This window comes from Trematomus bernacchii, unplaced genomic scaffold (genome assembly GCF_902827165.1).
Source record: "Trematomus bernacchii unplaced genomic scaffold, fTreBer1.1, whole genome shotgun sequence".
Classification (NCBI taxonomy): Eukaryota; Metazoa; Chordata; class Actinopteri; order Perciformes; family Nototheniidae; genus Trematomus; species Trematomus bernacchii.
Window position 1 is genome coordinate 2,682,231 of NW_022987727.1, and position 16,997 is coordinate 2,699,227.

Below are 16,997 nucleotides of genomic sequence, written 5' to 3' on the forward strand. Positions count from 1 at the left end.
GAGAAAGTTCTGAGTCATCCAGTCAGTGATGTGCTCAATGCACTTGCTCAGTGTTCTAATCAGAGAATAGTCTCCTGGTGTGATTTTAAAATAAATCTGGGTGTCGTCTGCAATTTCAGCCAGAGGTAGCATATAAATATTAAAAAGCAAAGGTCCTAAGATGGAGCCTTGAGGAACCCCGCATGACATATTTGTCAAAGTTGATGTGTAGTTGCCTATTGAGACAACGTTTTTTCTGTCCTTTAAGTAGGTACTAAACCAATTTAGAGCTGTTCCTGAAACTCCCACCCAGTTTTCTAGACGGTCTAGCAATATGTTGTGGTCAACAGTGTCAAATGCAGCGCTGAGATCTAATAATACTAAAACTGATATTCTGCCACTGTCTGTGTTTAAATGAATGTCATTTAAGACCTTTACAAGTGCAGTTTCAGTGCTGTGGTTTGGTCGAAAGCCCGACTGAAATACATCAAAACCGTCATTTAAAAACATGAAATTACTCAACTGTTGAAAGACAACTTTTTCAATCAATTTGCTTAAAAAAGGAAGGTTTGATATTGGCCTGTAATTATTCATTACGGTTGTGTCCAAGTTATGCTTTTTTAGGAGCGGTTTAATTACTGCAGTTTTCAGGGCCTGCGGAAATACACCTGATTGAAGAGACTTGTTTACTATGTGTAGTATATCTGAGGCCATGCAGTGAAAAACAGTTTTGAAAAATCCTGTCGGAATAATATCGAGGCTACAGGAGGAGGATTTCAGATGTTGAATAATGTCTTCCAGGCCATTAGCATGTATCAGACGGAATTGTGTCATGATGTCTACAAGTCAAAAAATAATAATATGTCGTAAAACTGTGAAGTAACACTTTTTTTGTGTGAAACCGCTCAATGAACTACATCTCCCGTCTCGCACCACACACCAAGACGGCCGTCACGTTGGCACATTTCACTTCTTTCTTTCAGAATGAGGTGAAAAGTATTAAAAGAGGTGAAAATCACTACAAGTCTGGGCATGTTGAGAGCTGTACATACACAAAAGGGGAGTTAGTCGGTTCCGTAAGAGCCAGCATGCGGGACCAGGATTCTGGGATTTGTAGTCTTTCTAGTTGCGTATTTTTCATAGTCTTATATTTCAACAGTTTTACGACAAACTGTGACTTTTTTTGACATGGAAATTATTATTTAAGATTGACAAACATCATATGTGTAATTCGTGGCACAATTCAAACGGGATCGAAAGATAATCTTTCTCTCTCCATTGACTTCAATACAAACTTTTTCCAAAATAAGGTCCCATGAGTCCCACCGGAAGGGGAGGGACTTCGCCTCTCTATTATACATCCATGGTCAGCCTTCCCATCTCATGCACAAACTTATCTCGTGCCCTCATTGGTCATGTGCGCGTTCGTGTGTGTTGGAGGAGGGGGCAGATTTCTTTCGGCTGCGTAGTTTCAAATGCTAGCGTACTCGAGCTGGTTTCTCCATTCTTACCTTTAAGGATACGTTATATTTGTTTCATAATATCCGAGAGGGTAATAAAGAATGTTCTTAAAGTGTGTTAATGACCTCGATAATTGATGCCAAGAAATGTTCATTGGAAATTTGGAAATTATTCAAATCAGTTTAAGACATTTCCGATTCTGTTTAAGTAGGCCTTACATATGAGTGTATAAGGAATAAAACCCCATTTTGAAAGGACAAAACAACTCTCAATCGCACACATAAACAAACAAAAACATTATACCTCATGCTGTCTTGCGGTCGTCCTACATGAAGAATATACCAAACAAACACATCTGAAAAGTGAAGAACGACTAACTGAATAATGATAAAGACAACATTTTAAAAATCTGTAATTGTGTAGGGGCTCGACCCTCCTACCTGTTGCTAGTTCCTGTACCTGATATGACCTCGTGTGGGTGGAGTCCCGTGACCCCATCCAGAACAACCCCGCCCCCCCCTGAACACGAGTTTAATCAGCCCAAATTGGAAACATCTGACCGTCAGAGCAGCGTCAGCACGTGTTCACATTAGGATCCCGTCCACAATTACACCGTGAAATAACTCGAGTTGAGGCCGTTTTTCTGCTGGAGTTATGACAAGCATAGATTTGTCCACCAGATTTGCCGCCTTTACGAATATGCACTCCTATGAATCACGCGAACAAAGCTATGTAGACTGGCCATTTAGAGAGGATTGTCACTGCACTCCTGAAAAGGTAAGGAGGCCGCTGTGTCTCGAGGAATCGGAGCAGTTAATTATAGCATACATTCAGAAACAATTGATTCATAGTTAATTACTTTTTTTCTTAATTTTGTTTTAATAATATGGATCTGTAAAGTTACTGTACCTGACGCTTTCAAGTAAATGTAGTACTAGTGGAGTAAATGACACCATCATGACTTCCAAAATGCACCATGTGGAGAAATAAAAAGGTGGAAATTACAAAAAAAGTACCATAATATTGTACAGTGCTTACGTGCAATGCTTAAGTAAATGTACATAGTTTATTTCTGCTACTGGAGTGCACTTGGGTCAGACAGGGCCAACATAAGGTCAGACTAAGTTCATGTGGAATTTTCTTCTATTTCTACTCTGGATGTGTCAGATGGCTCTTAAGATCTTTGGAAACATTGATGTACATTAACCTCCACATGACTCGACTGATAAATTATTTTTGAAACGCCCAAACCTTGTTTACATTCTCAAGTTATGCAATTTCATACAACAGCTTTCATCTAAGGTTGTGACAACTTGTGATTTACAGTTAAGCAGGTGTCAGCTTCAGTTTCATTGCATCAGGTGTCGGGTGCACAGCCCCTTCCTTTTGCCCACCCTAGTCTTTTCAGGATGGATGGGCTGCTTACACCTCCCTTAAGACTCATGCTACCAGCTCTACCTAACCCTAACCCCGCAAGAGCCAAATCATCCGAACGTTTACTTCTCACTGACACTAATCCCCCTGCAGCCATGTAGTTCTTTTGTTCTTGCACATATCAACTTATATTTGTCATTGAGTTACTAGCTCATAAAACTCTTTATGTTGCAGGGTACACATTATGACATCTGTGACTGATTTGTTTGTCTTTGCAGATGGCCAAGGCTGGGTTTGTCCACTGCCCCAATGAGAATGAGCCTGATGTGGCGTGCTGTTTCTTCTGTCTGATCGAACTTGAGGGCTGGGAGCCAGATGATGATCCCTGGTAAGGAAAGCATTCCTATAAGATTACATTACATTACATGTAATTTGTTAGACGCTTTTATCCAAAGCGACTATCAGTACTGTGGACAATCCCCACAGGAGCAATTTGGGGTGAAGTGTCTTGCCCAGGGACACAACGACATGCTGACTGCAGTGGGACTCAAACTTGGTACCCCCTGATTCGAAGTCCAGCACTCTATCCACTGAGCCACAATGATGACCCTTTATCTTATATATCCTGGTGCTTTGAGTCACTGAAGATTATATTTTCTCCTCGGAATCACTGTGTTGCCGTCACAAGACACATTTTTATATAAAGAACATGGCCATAGGTGAATGACAAGAAAAGAGGCTGCCCAAAAACTTAGATTTAATTTCAACATGGGGCAAGACAATTCAAGCAGAGGAGATTTAGCTGTCCTTCCCCAGGCAATTTGGATATTCAAACACTTAATTTCCTGCATTCTGGTTAATTTAAATGCACCACATTATCATTGAAATGTCTTTTTATTGAAGGACAATAAACAAACTTCAGGTTGCAGATGACAAATATAATTAGGGTACTCGGCCATTCTCTATTTCTTTCAAACATGTATTCTCCTGTAGATAATCTTAATGTTATCCCTGCATGGGCAAACGTTTCTGCACAATCAAACATATTCCACATTTTTGTGTCATCTAAGATTACATTATATTATGACACATTTACTAGATGTTGTTGCTCAGTAGTGGCTGGTTATTGGTAGTGACCATAGATGGTAGGAACGTGTTAAAGCAAATACCCATGTGACCCTTCACCTAACTTCTTCCGTAACATTTTCTCTACCCAGGTCCGAACACTTTAAACGCTCTCCGAACTGTGGATTCTTATCCTCGAAAAAAGATTTCACTGAAATGACCGCGGCTGATTTCTTTCATATGGAAAGAGAGAGGCTTAAGGTCTTCCTTGTGAGTGTTCCTAAAATCTGTGTAGATTGTGTGCAGTGAAGTTTTGTTTGAATATTCACACAGTGGTGGTTTGACACTCTGCTTTTTTTTCCCCTAGAAAAAAATGTGTCACAAGAAGATGGCATATTTGCGGGAGGACATAGACCGTACCCTTGGGAGCCTTATATCTCAGTTGGACACTTAACTGATTGAAATCAAACTTCCTGTCTTTGTTTTGTGATTTTATTGCAACACTAATCTTAAGGGTGTAGCATAAGCTTTTATAGCAGTATAACATATCAATAAAGTTGTTCAAAATATTACTCTTCAATTGTAGTACTGTATTCTACCACAAGATGGTGCTTTAGCTCTAAACCTGCCGTTTTCTTTAAGTCACAGACACACTTTCTGGAGTTCCCAATCTCAAAACCTTCACAAAGGAAATCTGAAATGAAAGCGCACATTGACCAGGATTACAATGTGGGCTATATTCCCTCTTTTCAACAAAATACTTACCATTTTCCTGAACGTGCCACCATCTCTACCACCCCTTTTCAAACCTTGACCCTGGACAGATGGCCTGAAGCCCCTCCCTTTCAATACCAACTGTTGCCCCACTAACATCTGTTACATATAGGGGACAGTGTGCACTGAGCGGGCTCGCCAGGACACTTGCCTAACCCTGTGAGAAGGACTGAGATTTTAAAAAACCCTTAAGGGTGCTGCTGCTGACAATGGAAAAAGGTGCTCATGCCCTAAACACTTGAAGAAAGCTCCTTGCACTGTATTGCTTCACTGCTCTTATTTTGCTTTTCAAGAACAAAAGTCTATCATGAATATTATTTGCCAAAGTTGGTGAAAATTCTTGATAATTTTTTATGCAGACATGGAAGGTGTTTGGCTCCATTTTGAGTCTCTCCCTGAGTGGTGGTATAGGCTTGGCTGGATGGAGTGCAGGATTAAAAGATGCTATCCCTCCTCCAACCTTCCACTGTTCTGGATTAATGTCTAATGTAACACTCTGGCTACTGAGCCCAGATCAGCTGCTTAATTCTCCTTTTATCCGCTTGCTGCAGCACAAATTGAAGTGAGACTATTTTTAGCCAAATAAGTAAAATACCCTTAGGTGATGTAACATTTCTAATGAAACTGTTATTATTCAACTTTTCAGGGAGTGTGTTTTATATTCCCAAGTCTATGCTGTTGTGAGATATTTCCTCAGTCATTCACATGTTGCAGTCATTTCCAATATCATTTATTTAAAATGCATTTAGCTCTACCAGAATACAATTTCAAAAAGTTAACTGATGAGATGTTGGTTTGACATTCAGTTAGGCAAGTGATGTGATGTTTGCATAAGTGTGAAGATTATAAGGAGTGTTTACAGTAATTGCTAATGTAACTCCAATCAGGGTTTATATACATCCTATGTCAATCCACTTATTTATCTGTGCTCCAGAAAATGAACAAAGAGATCAGCATGGCATGACTTCTATCCCTCAGCGGCACAGATGTGATATGTTGGCTTATCTGTGGGAATGGTGCAACACTGTTGATTTGATTGGATCATAACTAAGGTGGGAGCTTGGCTTCATATGTTTTCCCTTACCCCAGTTTTATTTAAGCAGTTTTAAGTATAAACCAATCAAAATGTATTTAAAATTAGTCATTCACTTAATAGGAATCAGCATTGCATTACTGCACATGGATTTGGTTGTTTTCTGATTTAATTAATATACTGTGACCAAGGGTTCTGTTTTCTAATTAATGAGTTTCTGCTAAACAAACTGAACAGTGAATGTAGCAGATGGACAAACGGACAGATGTTACCAACAGAAAGTTTACAACCTGAGCTTTCCATCAGGCCCCATCTGTTGCTCCTGCGCCTGGTTCCTCCCACCACCCTCCTCCAATGCTTCCCCTCATCAGCATCTATCACCAAACCCTCTCCCCTGATGCGATATACACTGCACTGCCTTAATGAAGGACATCAGCATTTAGCCTCTCGCCTGACCTGCTTCACCCTTAATAAACAGTGCTTAACGGCAAATCACGTCTGAGTGCCAAGAAATTAAACATTTGTCTTGCTGTAAATGCGTTTATGTTTAGGTATAGCTTGTTGCTCTCTGAAAAATACTTGAGAAAACACAATGCGGGATAAAAGATTATATTGGCTGGCACGTAGCTTACAGACAAGCCTAGACTTCACAGTAATCCTGAACCAAAGCTTTGTGAAGGTTTCTAGATCTTTCTGAATTTACTGACAGATTATAGCAAAGCAAAGGGACTTTCGAAGTTACTTGTCCCTGCATTATAATTAGGTGTCCCCTTTTCAGTGTTTCCTTTCCCTCCTCCACCTCTAATGTTCTCCCACGTCTCTGGCAGTATTGCATGCTGGCTGCTTGCTCTTAGACACCACGGCCCTCCTGCCTTGGCTGTTTTTTGTGCCCTGTTCGAAAGGGACCTCCATCTGTCCCTCCACTCAGCCCATTGTGGTGTCCCAAAGCCCAGCAACTTCCACAATGCAGTGGGCGTGCAGTAGGGGGGGGAGGGGGGGGCAGGGTAAACACGACAGCATCCAGATCCCATTAGAAGCTCTTTAACTCCTACACCCTAATACTCTCAGAGAACTCTGGGAGGAGAGGGACCACCCCCTGTCCTCATGCACACAATGTCACCTTTTACACCCATTCTCATAGGTAATGAGCCTGTGAGCTGCCCTCTTTCTCCCTTCTCATGTACTTTTTTTTCCTGGAACGTTAGAACAAACTGTCACGTAATAAATTGTCTTAAGCATTATTGCTCTCAGTAGACACAAAGTTGGGTGTACTTTCCTTGCTTTGTTGAACTAGAACTGTTGATGTACAAACCATCTTTGGACATTTATTACTTAAAGTTGGATTTAGGAGATTAATTGCATATATTCTGGTATTGCCCATACTGCAGCTACTTGCCACTCAAATGTATCCTAAATAACTTTTAATTGAAGACCCCCCTCCCTGAAATTGATGGACAAAAACCATATATAGATACAATACTTTTACTGATTGGAGCATGACACAAACTCAATGGACTCTGACAATAAAACAGTCTTTACAATGGAATACATGACAGAAAAACTTCCCTGTCTAAATACAAGACTGAGAAAGGTGTACTTGGAAAATTTAAATTAAGATGTAAATAAATACAAATATCTGAAACGTATCTAAATATCAGTCTGGGCCCATATTTGCAAGCTTTAGATGGCTTAACACAATTTTCTTAGCTTCAAATTTTACTTTAGTTGAACTGTTTTGGAATAATCTAAAACTGAGCTAAACAGTCTGATGGTTGATAGATGGAACCAGATTCTGTATACATTTTATTCATTTATATTTAATTGCCTCCACCATGTTGACCATGGCCAACACCATCCCTCCATCTTCTAATAACGCAAGCCGTGCCATCTTCCATTGTTTACTTCTGTCGTTTCCCACATCTCTTTCTCCATCCATCTCCTCAGTCTTTCTTCTACCAGCTGCTCCTGTAAGTCTAGGGCGTCTCCGTTTCGGGCTGCTCCACCTCTCAACCTGGGCACTCATATCCCCATGCTCCCCACAGAGGCGTGTGTGTCTCTATGTGTGCATGTGCACCGTGGCTCAAGGGGAGGGGGGGATCACTGTGTCTGCCCCAGCTTAAAGGCAGTGGGATTACCGGCACACAGACACTGATTAAAGCCTTCCAGCCTCCTATGGCCCCATTAATACAATCTTAATCACAATGCTTTATCCCTCCATCTAGCTCCTATGGATCAGGACCTTTTCATTTTAGTGGGAGTCACTCTTGTTTGGCCAGTGGATTAAGTGTGCTGCACACAGAAACTCAAATTTGAGCACGAGAGGAAACAAGAGCAAGCTTCACTCCTCACTTCAAGAACTTATCTGTTGTTATTTTGTCTTTTTTTCTCGGTGAACCAAACTTCCTCTGCCAAAACAGTGAAACATAATTTCATGATGCCAAACGGGTTCATGCTTTTAGCTTATTCACAATAATGCAAATAAACATTAATAAAAAAAAACATGACCAAAAAAGTTTAGGAAATCAAGAGTTGATCACTAATCATTAATTCTCTGGGCTGATGTCGGACATGACCTCACTCCCCCGGGGGTCTAGCCACAGGTCGTGCTCTGCTGCCTGCGGTCTCGGCCAAGATGGTATTACAGAGCATGTGTTCCCTTCCCATTAAGAGACCTCCATGTCCTTACCATAGATGAGAGCCACTTGATACGCAAACAGCATTTTTAAAATCATTTCGACATACATTGTGTTTAGTGCACCAGTAGAATACAAATTAAAAAACAAATTAAACCTAAAAAGTATTTCAAGCTAACAAAATGCAAATATTTCCTCCAAATTATGATATGATTATTAATATTTCTTCCAAAATTGTCCCACACTGCCTCTTCATCAGCATGCCCCAATCTCCAGAGACTGTCCTGTATCTCTGGGTTTTGTAATCTTGTATCCAAAGTTAATTTACGTGGCTTATTTCTATATCCACCCACTCATGTATTTGGACTCAGGAGGATAATCCACATATACCCTGCCCCCACCATGTTTGTGGAAACAAAACAGCAAAGACACAAAGAGGGTGTACGCCAGCTAACTCTGCCAGTACTTTCTCACAGGCCAAATGTCTGCCTGTGTGTAAAGCTATGTGTCATTCCTATGCCAAGGCTGACACACGGGAGCAGAGAGGACTCACTTGTGAATGGGGAGCAAGGACCTTGGTCACCTCTTCTGCCCGCTCCTTCTCTGTCCTCTTCTCCTTTAACCTTCCAACACACGAATTCCCCTTTCCCTCTCTCATCCCTCTCTTACATGCTCTCACTCTCATCTCTGTTGCTTTCCAAATTGGCCCAGCTGTCCATCAGCCCCCCCCGCAGTTCCCCCAGCTGTCTGCCCTCCCCAAACGAGAAGCCCCACAACAATACGGGTCACAGGTCAAGAGAAAGAACAGGCTGCGTTCACAATGGACCAGTGGCGCCCAGTAAAACAATCGCTCCCTTTTTCTCCTCCAGCCTTTCTCCCCTGTTGCCAGGACTGGAAAAGACAAACGTTTTGGAGAGGTAGCTGAAGAGGGGGGAAGTCCTCTTGGACAACAGCCTTAGAGGCACCTTCCCCTTCTTACAATTGCCTCACCGACCACAATGATAAACACACTTGAACACACCTCTTGCTCTCACCTCTTCATCTTTACACTCAGCCACCCCGCTCTTTGTCTGTTTCAAGTGCAATCATTTCCCTCAACGCAGTCATTAAAATCAAATTGAGACTTTTGTCATTAGTTGAGGGATATAAATGTGTGAAGGAAACTTGCCAGTTTAAGCTCATCTGGAAATAATAAAACTAAAGTTTATTTTCTCGTCATTCACCTTTAGAATACATTTCTTAAATGTACTGAGGACAGAGGTAAGATCATTTCCCCAAAAATATTTAAATATGTTCAACATCTATCGTCTTGTCTCTTAACAGAAATCTGGTTCTTTTCTCTCTGTGTTAATGTGGATGAATTCTTTTAAAAGGAGAATGTGCCCTACAGTGTTTTGGCATGAGCTAGATGTGAAAATGGGACATGTGGGAGAGAACAGCAGCAGAGATTTAGAAAAGCCTCTGACACATTCACCTGTTCCCCAGAGCTGTTTTCCCATGGCCCACAACAGCCTCCCGTCTGACCTGATATAAACCCAGAGCAAGCCTCTGAATGACATAGAAACACACACACACACACGCACGCACGCACACGCACGCACGCACTGGAAATAAATTCTCCTTTATTTTAGCTTGCAACTTAATCTTAATTTCTGTACAATAGAGTCAAATGTAATTATTGTGAAATTAAACTGAGCCATTTAACATTTGTTTTTTTGGTCTCAGAATCCATTTCCTGTTTTTGTTTGTTTGTGTATTGGAGTTGTTTCATATAACATATGCCTTCATATCAAAGTAGGCTACTGAGAGATGTTAAAATAAGAAAGCTGCACAACATAATTGCCAAATTGCATTAATTCAGTTAACATCTGAAACAAAGTGTGTGCTAATATATCTTTCAGAGAGTAAGTGTTATAGAAGAGCTGGCAATGATTTAATTAGGATTTTATTTTTGTCTAAATGACAAAAAAAGTGATTTCACAAACCTTATCACTTAGAAAGTGCTATTTGAAAAGCAAAAAGGAATCTATTTGAATGTGTTTTTGAAATTGTATGTATTGATGCTGGATATAGTGTAGGTATACTTTATACAGGGAGGCATTAACTTTGTTTAACTGAAACTCAAGTATAGGATGAAAGTGTAACAGAAAACACATGGCAAATATTGTTACTAGGAAATAGCATATAATATAAGAATATTTATTCAATTAAGTGCGAAACAGCAAAATATTTACAGTACAGTATGACACAATGTGACACCAAATTCAAAGTACCTGAAAGACCTCAAATAAATAAATAAAATGCAGTACAGATGCTAGTGACTGACAACAAAACCAAGAAGACATCGAAACAAAAACTGCTGCGAAAAATATAAAAAAGGACAAGACGTAATCAAAATAAATATTAAATACAGATATAAATAAATGCATTGCTTTTTGTGGCATAGGGGACATTGGTTTTAGGCCTCAGTGCACAATTTAGGCTTGCCCTGGATGAACTTTTGTTTAATTTATCTTAATACACAGACACTCAGATTTCCTATCAAAGTTCGTTTGTTCATGTGTTTTCTCCAATCTCTACACTTGGAACATCTGTGTGAATCTTTAGTGTGGATATCTGTTTGGTACATTCATCTTTAGTCACTATGTCACAACTGAGGGGGAACATTCTTTAAAAATAATTATAATCTAAATCACATAACAAAAAAATAATAAATAAAATATTTCAAAGTAATGGGTGCGTGTTTGTATCAGGTAGATTGAGTTGAGGTGGTAAGTCTCTCTGAGTATTCAGTGCTCTCCCAGAGGTACTAGACAACATAATGCAAACACATTTCTCTATACAGTCAGTACCACGGCCATTTGTACAGCAGTTCATTCAAGAGCAAAGCCCCTTCAGGCCAGTTTCAAAGAGTCAAACACTGCTCCTCTTCATATTTCAGATGCTGCCCATCTGTGAGGCGACAAGGTGAGAGGGATTGAAGGAGTCAAAGGCCACATCGAGGGGCATCTCATAGCGTGAAGATTGAAAGAGTGGATGGCCCTGAGGCCCCCCTGGCATGCCGCCAGTGTGGTAATGGTGCGACGAGAGGTAGTGGGGATTGTGGCCGGAGTGGGGTGTGTAGTTCCTCTCGGGCTCACGTGGAGAGGGCTCCTGCTTCAGGGCATAGTTGCCACTGATGCTCAGGGGGGGAGTAAGGGGCCCATCGTATGGTGGGGTGCCGCTGCTGCACTCGTTAGGGGATGGGTTGTCGTATACAGGCCCCTTGAATCCCTTCATATGGAGTAGGTGGGATGCCTCCAGGGAGCCATAGGGGGGGCTGGGAAGGCCTGGAGACGGGAAGCTGAGAGGATGGCCTGCCTGACCCCCCACACCACCCATCCCCGGGCCTCCACACTTATCGTCCATCTTGTTGTTTATCGGACTGGATCCCAGCTGCATGCAGCCGGCCACGAGGTTACTGGTGGGCTGAGACAGACCTTTGCACAGAATCTCCACAAAGCCATGGCTGTCAGGGGACTGGCCGTTCTCGAGCGACTCCGACAGGGCCCAGATGTAGTTGTGTGCCAGCCGTAGGGTTTCAATCTTTGACAGCTTCTGTGTCTTGGAGTAGCAGGGCATCACTCTGCGCAGACTTTCCAGGGCGTCGTTCAGCCCATGCATACGGGAACGTTCTCTCGCATTGGCTTTAGTTCGCCGGTTACGAAACCTCTCCTGTCTTGCTTTGGTCATCTTCTTCTTCTTAGGGCCTCTCCTTTTGGGAGCATGTTCTCCATTTGGTCCAATCTCCTGATCATCATCATCATCATCATTGTTATCCTCCTCATCTTCCTCCATATCCTCACTGCCCATGTCTGTGCAGGAGTGAATTTGGCCCCCTACACTCATGCCATGGCTCTCCTCTCCATCCTGAGAGCTGCATTCATCTTCCTCCAGCCAGCCCAGGGAGCTCACCAGCTCACTCACATCTCCGCTCTTTCCAAATGGTTTGGTCATCATTTTTATCTGAAAAAAAACAATTCAGTCAATATCATGAATGAGTGTACAGAATGAGTGCTCTCATTTCAGCACTGAAGTGTGGACAGCTCACTCTAAAGAGAGGGTGGCTCAGTCTAACATGTGATTATTTAGAATGAAGTACTGGGTGTTTTTCCAATAAAGGAAATATATGGCTGTTTTAAGAATGAATGATCCCCTGCTGTTATACTGGAGTCGCTACAGAGACGCTATCAATCTAGGACACGACAGGATTTACTCAGCATAAAGCTCAAAGATTAAATAGGCAACATAAAACTGAACACACATGTGGACAAGCTGCCCTGATTTTAGAGCTGTTTTTTTCATTACATGTTTAAATCTTGCAGAATAAATTAATATAGCCCAAATGTTACAATCGATTAATTAAAACAATATTTTTTTTTAAAGTCCAGACAAAGAATTTGCTATTGTTTGGAGAAAAAATATATCTGCCCCAGTTAATTATTGTGCACTAATGCATATGTAAATGGGGCGGATTATTGTAATATATGAATTCAGAACTTTAGACACACAACTGTGTCCGGACTAATGCCACAGGACGTAACTGCAAGAGCACTGAAAATAAAATATTTTAATTTGTTGACATCAACAGACATTTTGCTGAATTTAGTAGTCTAAAATGTGATTCCTTTTTAAAATGTAATTTGGATCTGTTACTTTATACAGCTGGGCTGATAATGAACAAACGTGTAAACTCACCTGTGTGGATTTCGGCAATTGCTCGCTCTGTGTAAAGTAAGAGTAAGACCAGGTCTATAAAACTGGGAATTAGTCCAGAGTTGCTCGTGTCCTGAACTCTTCTGCTTCCTCAGATAATCATGAGTGCGCTTGGAACATGCTTCTCCAAATGGCACGATCGGGTTGATATCGCTGATTTAGCCGGGTAAGCCCCTCCCTCAGGGGCCCCACCCACCATCAATTTATCCAAACGCGCGTGGCGGGCTCGTGGCCAGAAGTTCCACCCAGAAACATAATGCTGGACAGAGAGACCGGGCGCGGCCTATTGCACGTGTAGACAATGTTTATTTGTAAATCAAACGCTCCTAAAACTCTGGGAGGTCTTGGGTCACTTCATCCAATGCGCAAATTTAGGAGCACACTCCCAAACATTCCCATCATAAATGATGTTGGCAGCACAGATTGATATAGCCTAGGCTATGTTTTATTGGAGCACATTAGAACATACTTAAATCCGCGGCACTTGTTTTTTCCCCTTCCCTCCACTAATAAGCAGCAAAACATACTCAGGCTACACCTGCATGTCTCTCGGTCTGAGATATTCTCACCGTGCAATATTTTCGTCATCTTTTTGTAAAAGGCTATTTGGATGATAATGAATATTAGTTTTTTTTTCACGATTTTAATAGCTGAAACGAGGGGCTATATTTTAGTATTCCCCTACTTGTCATTATTTTATAAACCCATATTTCTCTGTTATTAACCTCTACATAACACCGATTCCGAAGGGTCACTTTAATACATCGTCCCAATCTAGCATCATGTTGGCAGACAAAGTCCTGCATAATGTTCCTTTTTAAAAGCGACATTATACATCTTCACACTTGAAAATATGGGACTAACCAAAACATTCCATTATTCTATTTTAATTCCATGTGTTAACCATCTTAATCGATTGTCTATCTCTTCATTAGTCGGTTGGATTAGGAATTTTCCACTTAATTAAACACATTGCAAGCCTGGTCTTCGCTGAGTAAAGAGACGCTCTTCCATGTGTGCGCATTTAAGTGATTGTGACAGTTTAGTGTGCAGAGAGCAGGTGTGTGCGTTGTTCATCCAGTCATTCAATTGTTTTCTTCCATTTTTAGCGTCATATTCTGCCCCCAAGGGCTATCTGATTGTTGAATCGATTGGCGCAATAATGAACGGACTGGTACTTAATGGTAGGCTTTAAAGCTGACCCAGGCAGGGGGATTTGTAAACGTACCATCATACCGTATGTTTGATAACGGCCAATCTCGTAGATGAATTGCCAACACAGCATTGCTGGCTAATTGTTTTTCCAAATTGTTTTTCTAAATGATAAAAGTCCCACTGACACTTACTTTTATACTTAACTTTTCAACCCTTAGTGCAGGTCTTGAAACGGCGTTTTTTGTTCAAACACTCATAATATCTCAACATTGAGCATTTTCCCAAGTGTTGACAACAAATACCAAGGCTTTATAAACGCCCGCGAGTCCTCGTGCGTGGCGGGCCGCCGCGCAATGGGGGTCTTTTGTCATCAGTGGCCATTGACAGCCGGGGTCTCGCGAGCCGCACGTGTCCCTGCATTGATCCCATTGTGCGCGCGATTGCGCACAGCTGTGTTGGAGACTGAACTTTGCCAACTACACTGTAGGCTCTCCTTGTTTCTGAGGGTGCGATGTATTTCCACATCTCAGAAAATAAAGATATGGTCACGTGACTAATCTGCAACATCGCGTAAAAACAGGCACTTACCCAACGATTTATTGAACAGATGGCTGGATATAGGAAGCGTTGGGGGGTGGGGGCATCTGTTGCTTGGATGCTCACGCGTCACCGCTTGCCCAAGATTATGTCTCGTGCTGAAACAGCATTTATTCACCCCACTAACGGCCCTAATAACTGCTGGTCAGTGCACTGGCCATAAAGGCATGTGGACAGAGAGAAAGAAGCGCCCATGTCCTTTGTGTGTGTGTGTGTGTGTGTGTGTGTGTGTGTGTGTGTGTGTGTGTGTGTGTGTGTGTGTGTGTGTGTGTGTGTGTGTTGCACCACGTGATGTGTACGGCAACAACTCTAGACTAATGTGATGTGCCCAAAGGTCCCCAGGTACATACACCCCTACCCCCGAACACATACTCAGCCCTTCTGTCCCATGAGTGTGAGCATGGCCTCCACCACACCTGCAGCCTGCATGGGGAATTGAAGCCTCAGTCTCCCACAATCCCCATCGGTTTCCCAAATGACTGACTGACTAACAGAGAGGGAATTGTGTTCTGCTCTCATTTAAGCAGTAACATAGATAGGCAGCCTTCTGGAAGAGGTCATGGTCGACACATCTGATCTAAAACAACTTTTGATGAGTTTGCATGATTTTTAACCTCGATTTTCTAACCAATTCAAATTTTGAGTAGAGTTATGCAGTCTATTACTGCTTAAAAAGATCCTAAGAAAGTGTGAGAGAACATTAAGATCATTTTGCAGGTGTTATAAGTTTGTGAGGCTGGTAAAACTGGCTAAGATGCATTCATATTTGGACATGAGCTGGCCAAAAAATGTTTATAATAAGATTTGACCTAAAGTACCAGTCTTAGCTATATTTAAGGGCTGTTGTTGCTATTAAAGGGGTAACCCCTGTCCTTACAAAAAAAAACCCTGCCACAAGTGAGTTGTCTCGCTCTGGTCCCCTGGGACTCGGAGTGGAATGGGAGGGAATCGTGCGCTGTGCTGACAGATGGGTCCTTGTTCCTGTCTTTTTCTTCATCTCTATCTCCCTCTCCCTCTTTTGCTAAAACACAGACACACTCACACACCAAGACTGCACGAATACAATAGGAATTAAAGCTCTACACACATGCTCCCTGCACAGCTTCTGAAAGCTGAGCCCCTTGTAGTGATCATAAAAGATGGAGCGAGCGTGGATTTGCAAGAGGGCTTGGCGTTGTAAGGGGTGGGGGTGATGTGGCACAGGATGGTGAGACTCGGAGATGAAATTGTTTTGTTGTTAGACCAAATTTTAAGGTTTGGTTGTGGCAACCTGTATTCATTTTTAAACTTTTAAAGGTTGTATCTGTTTCATTGTTTTTTGAGAAAAGTTTCTTGAGCAAGTTAATCATGTGCGTATGCACCAGTTATTTACATTTTATAGCTTAGCTTTACAGTAATTGTGTGTGTTTGGGTGTTAAGAAGTCCCTGGGCTCAGTTCTCCCCGTTTGCTGCTCACTGAGGCTGAATATGCTACATAGCAGACTTTCCTGAGGGAGATTCTGACAGGCCTGCTGACTATGCTGCACACAGGGGAACATCAGTGGTCTAACACACACAAATGCACACACAGTTGTGGACTTTTAACCTCAGTTAAATACCTGGATCGTTGTTTATTCTTTAAATATGTGGTCATTTTTATTGTAAAACATTTAAACAAGATTTTGAAGATAGGGGAGATAAGTCTAAATTGTGTTATTTTTTTGTCATTTCAAAAACTAAATATACTTTTTAAAACTCAAGCCATTTGTTCTATTTTATGCATACATGTGTTTTTTCTCTCAAACTATATGATATTCATAATGATAACAACCTAAATTTAAGTTTGCAATTGCAGGTTTTCACTGTGCCATCTGCATGCCATCGTACAATATATCAAGACACACAATGGAGACTCAAAAAAGGCATATGTGTGAACTGATGCCCGACTGACAAGAGGAAAGCTGTCTATATCTCCTTGTGTAGGAATATGATCCCATGTTTTGACTTCACACAAGCATACATTTCTGGGCAAATGGCTAGCATATCCAGAAAACTAAGATGTCAACAAATTATAGTTATCTGGTTCAAAAGGTTTGCTTTGATAAGATCTAGCAGAATCTCACCCAGACAATATGAGCAGATTGTGTGCATCTTATTCCTCTTCCTTTAGGCTAATGGACTTGGAAAACATT

General features: G+C 41.5%; 2 protein-coding genes across 2 annotated transcripts; one reads left to right on the plus strand and one right to left on the minus strand.

The window, feature by feature from the left end:
- Positions 1 to 1,977: 1,977 nt before the first annotated feature.
- Positions 1,978 to 4,459, plus strand: birc5b (baculoviral IAP repeat containing 5b). Its single transcript, XM_034145343.1, has 4 exons — positions 1,978 to 2,217; positions 3,093 to 3,202; positions 4,032 to 4,149; positions 4,247 to 4,459. The coding sequence occupies exons 1-4, from the start codon at positions 2,095 to 2,097 to the stop codon at positions 4,331 to 4,333; spliced, it is 438 nt and encodes a 145-aa protein (XP_034001234.1). The 5' UTR covers positions 1,978 to 2,094; the 3' UTR covers positions 4,334 to 4,459.
- A 6,797-nt stretch (positions 4,460 to 11,256) lies between these two features.
- neurod4 (neuronal differentiation 4) lies at positions 11,257 to 13,065 on the minus strand. Its single transcript, XM_034145394.1, has 2 exons — positions 13,057 to 13,065; positions 11,257 to 12,324 (listed from the first exon to the last, which is right to left on the minus strand). The coding sequence occupies exon 2, from the start codon at positions 12,316 to 12,318 to the stop codon at positions 11,257 to 11,259; it is 1,062 nt and encodes a 353-aa protein (XP_034001285.1). The 5' UTR covers positions 12,319 to 12,324; positions 13,057 to 13,065.
- Between the last annotated feature and the right edge of the window lie 3,932 nt (positions 13,066 to 16,997).

Excerpts from the sequence above, each read along its gene's own strand:
- birc5b (XM_034145343.1), top strand. The coding sequence starts at position 2,095 with ATGACAAGCATAGATTTGTCCACCAGATTTGCCGCCTTTACGAATATG. Across the intron at positions 2,218-3,092 it reads GTCACTGCACTCCTGAAAAG|ATGGCCAAGGCTGGGTTTGT; the intron begins GTAAGGAGGCCG and ends TTGTCTTTGCAG. Across the intron at positions 3,203-4,031 it reads GAGCCAGATGATGATCCCTG|GTCCGAACACTTTAAACGCT; the intron begins GTAAGGAAAGCA and ends TTCTCTACCCAG.
- neurod4 (XM_034145394.1), bottom strand. The coding sequence starts at position 12,318 with ATGATGACCAAACCATTTGGAAAGAGCGGAGATGTGAGTGAGCTGGTG.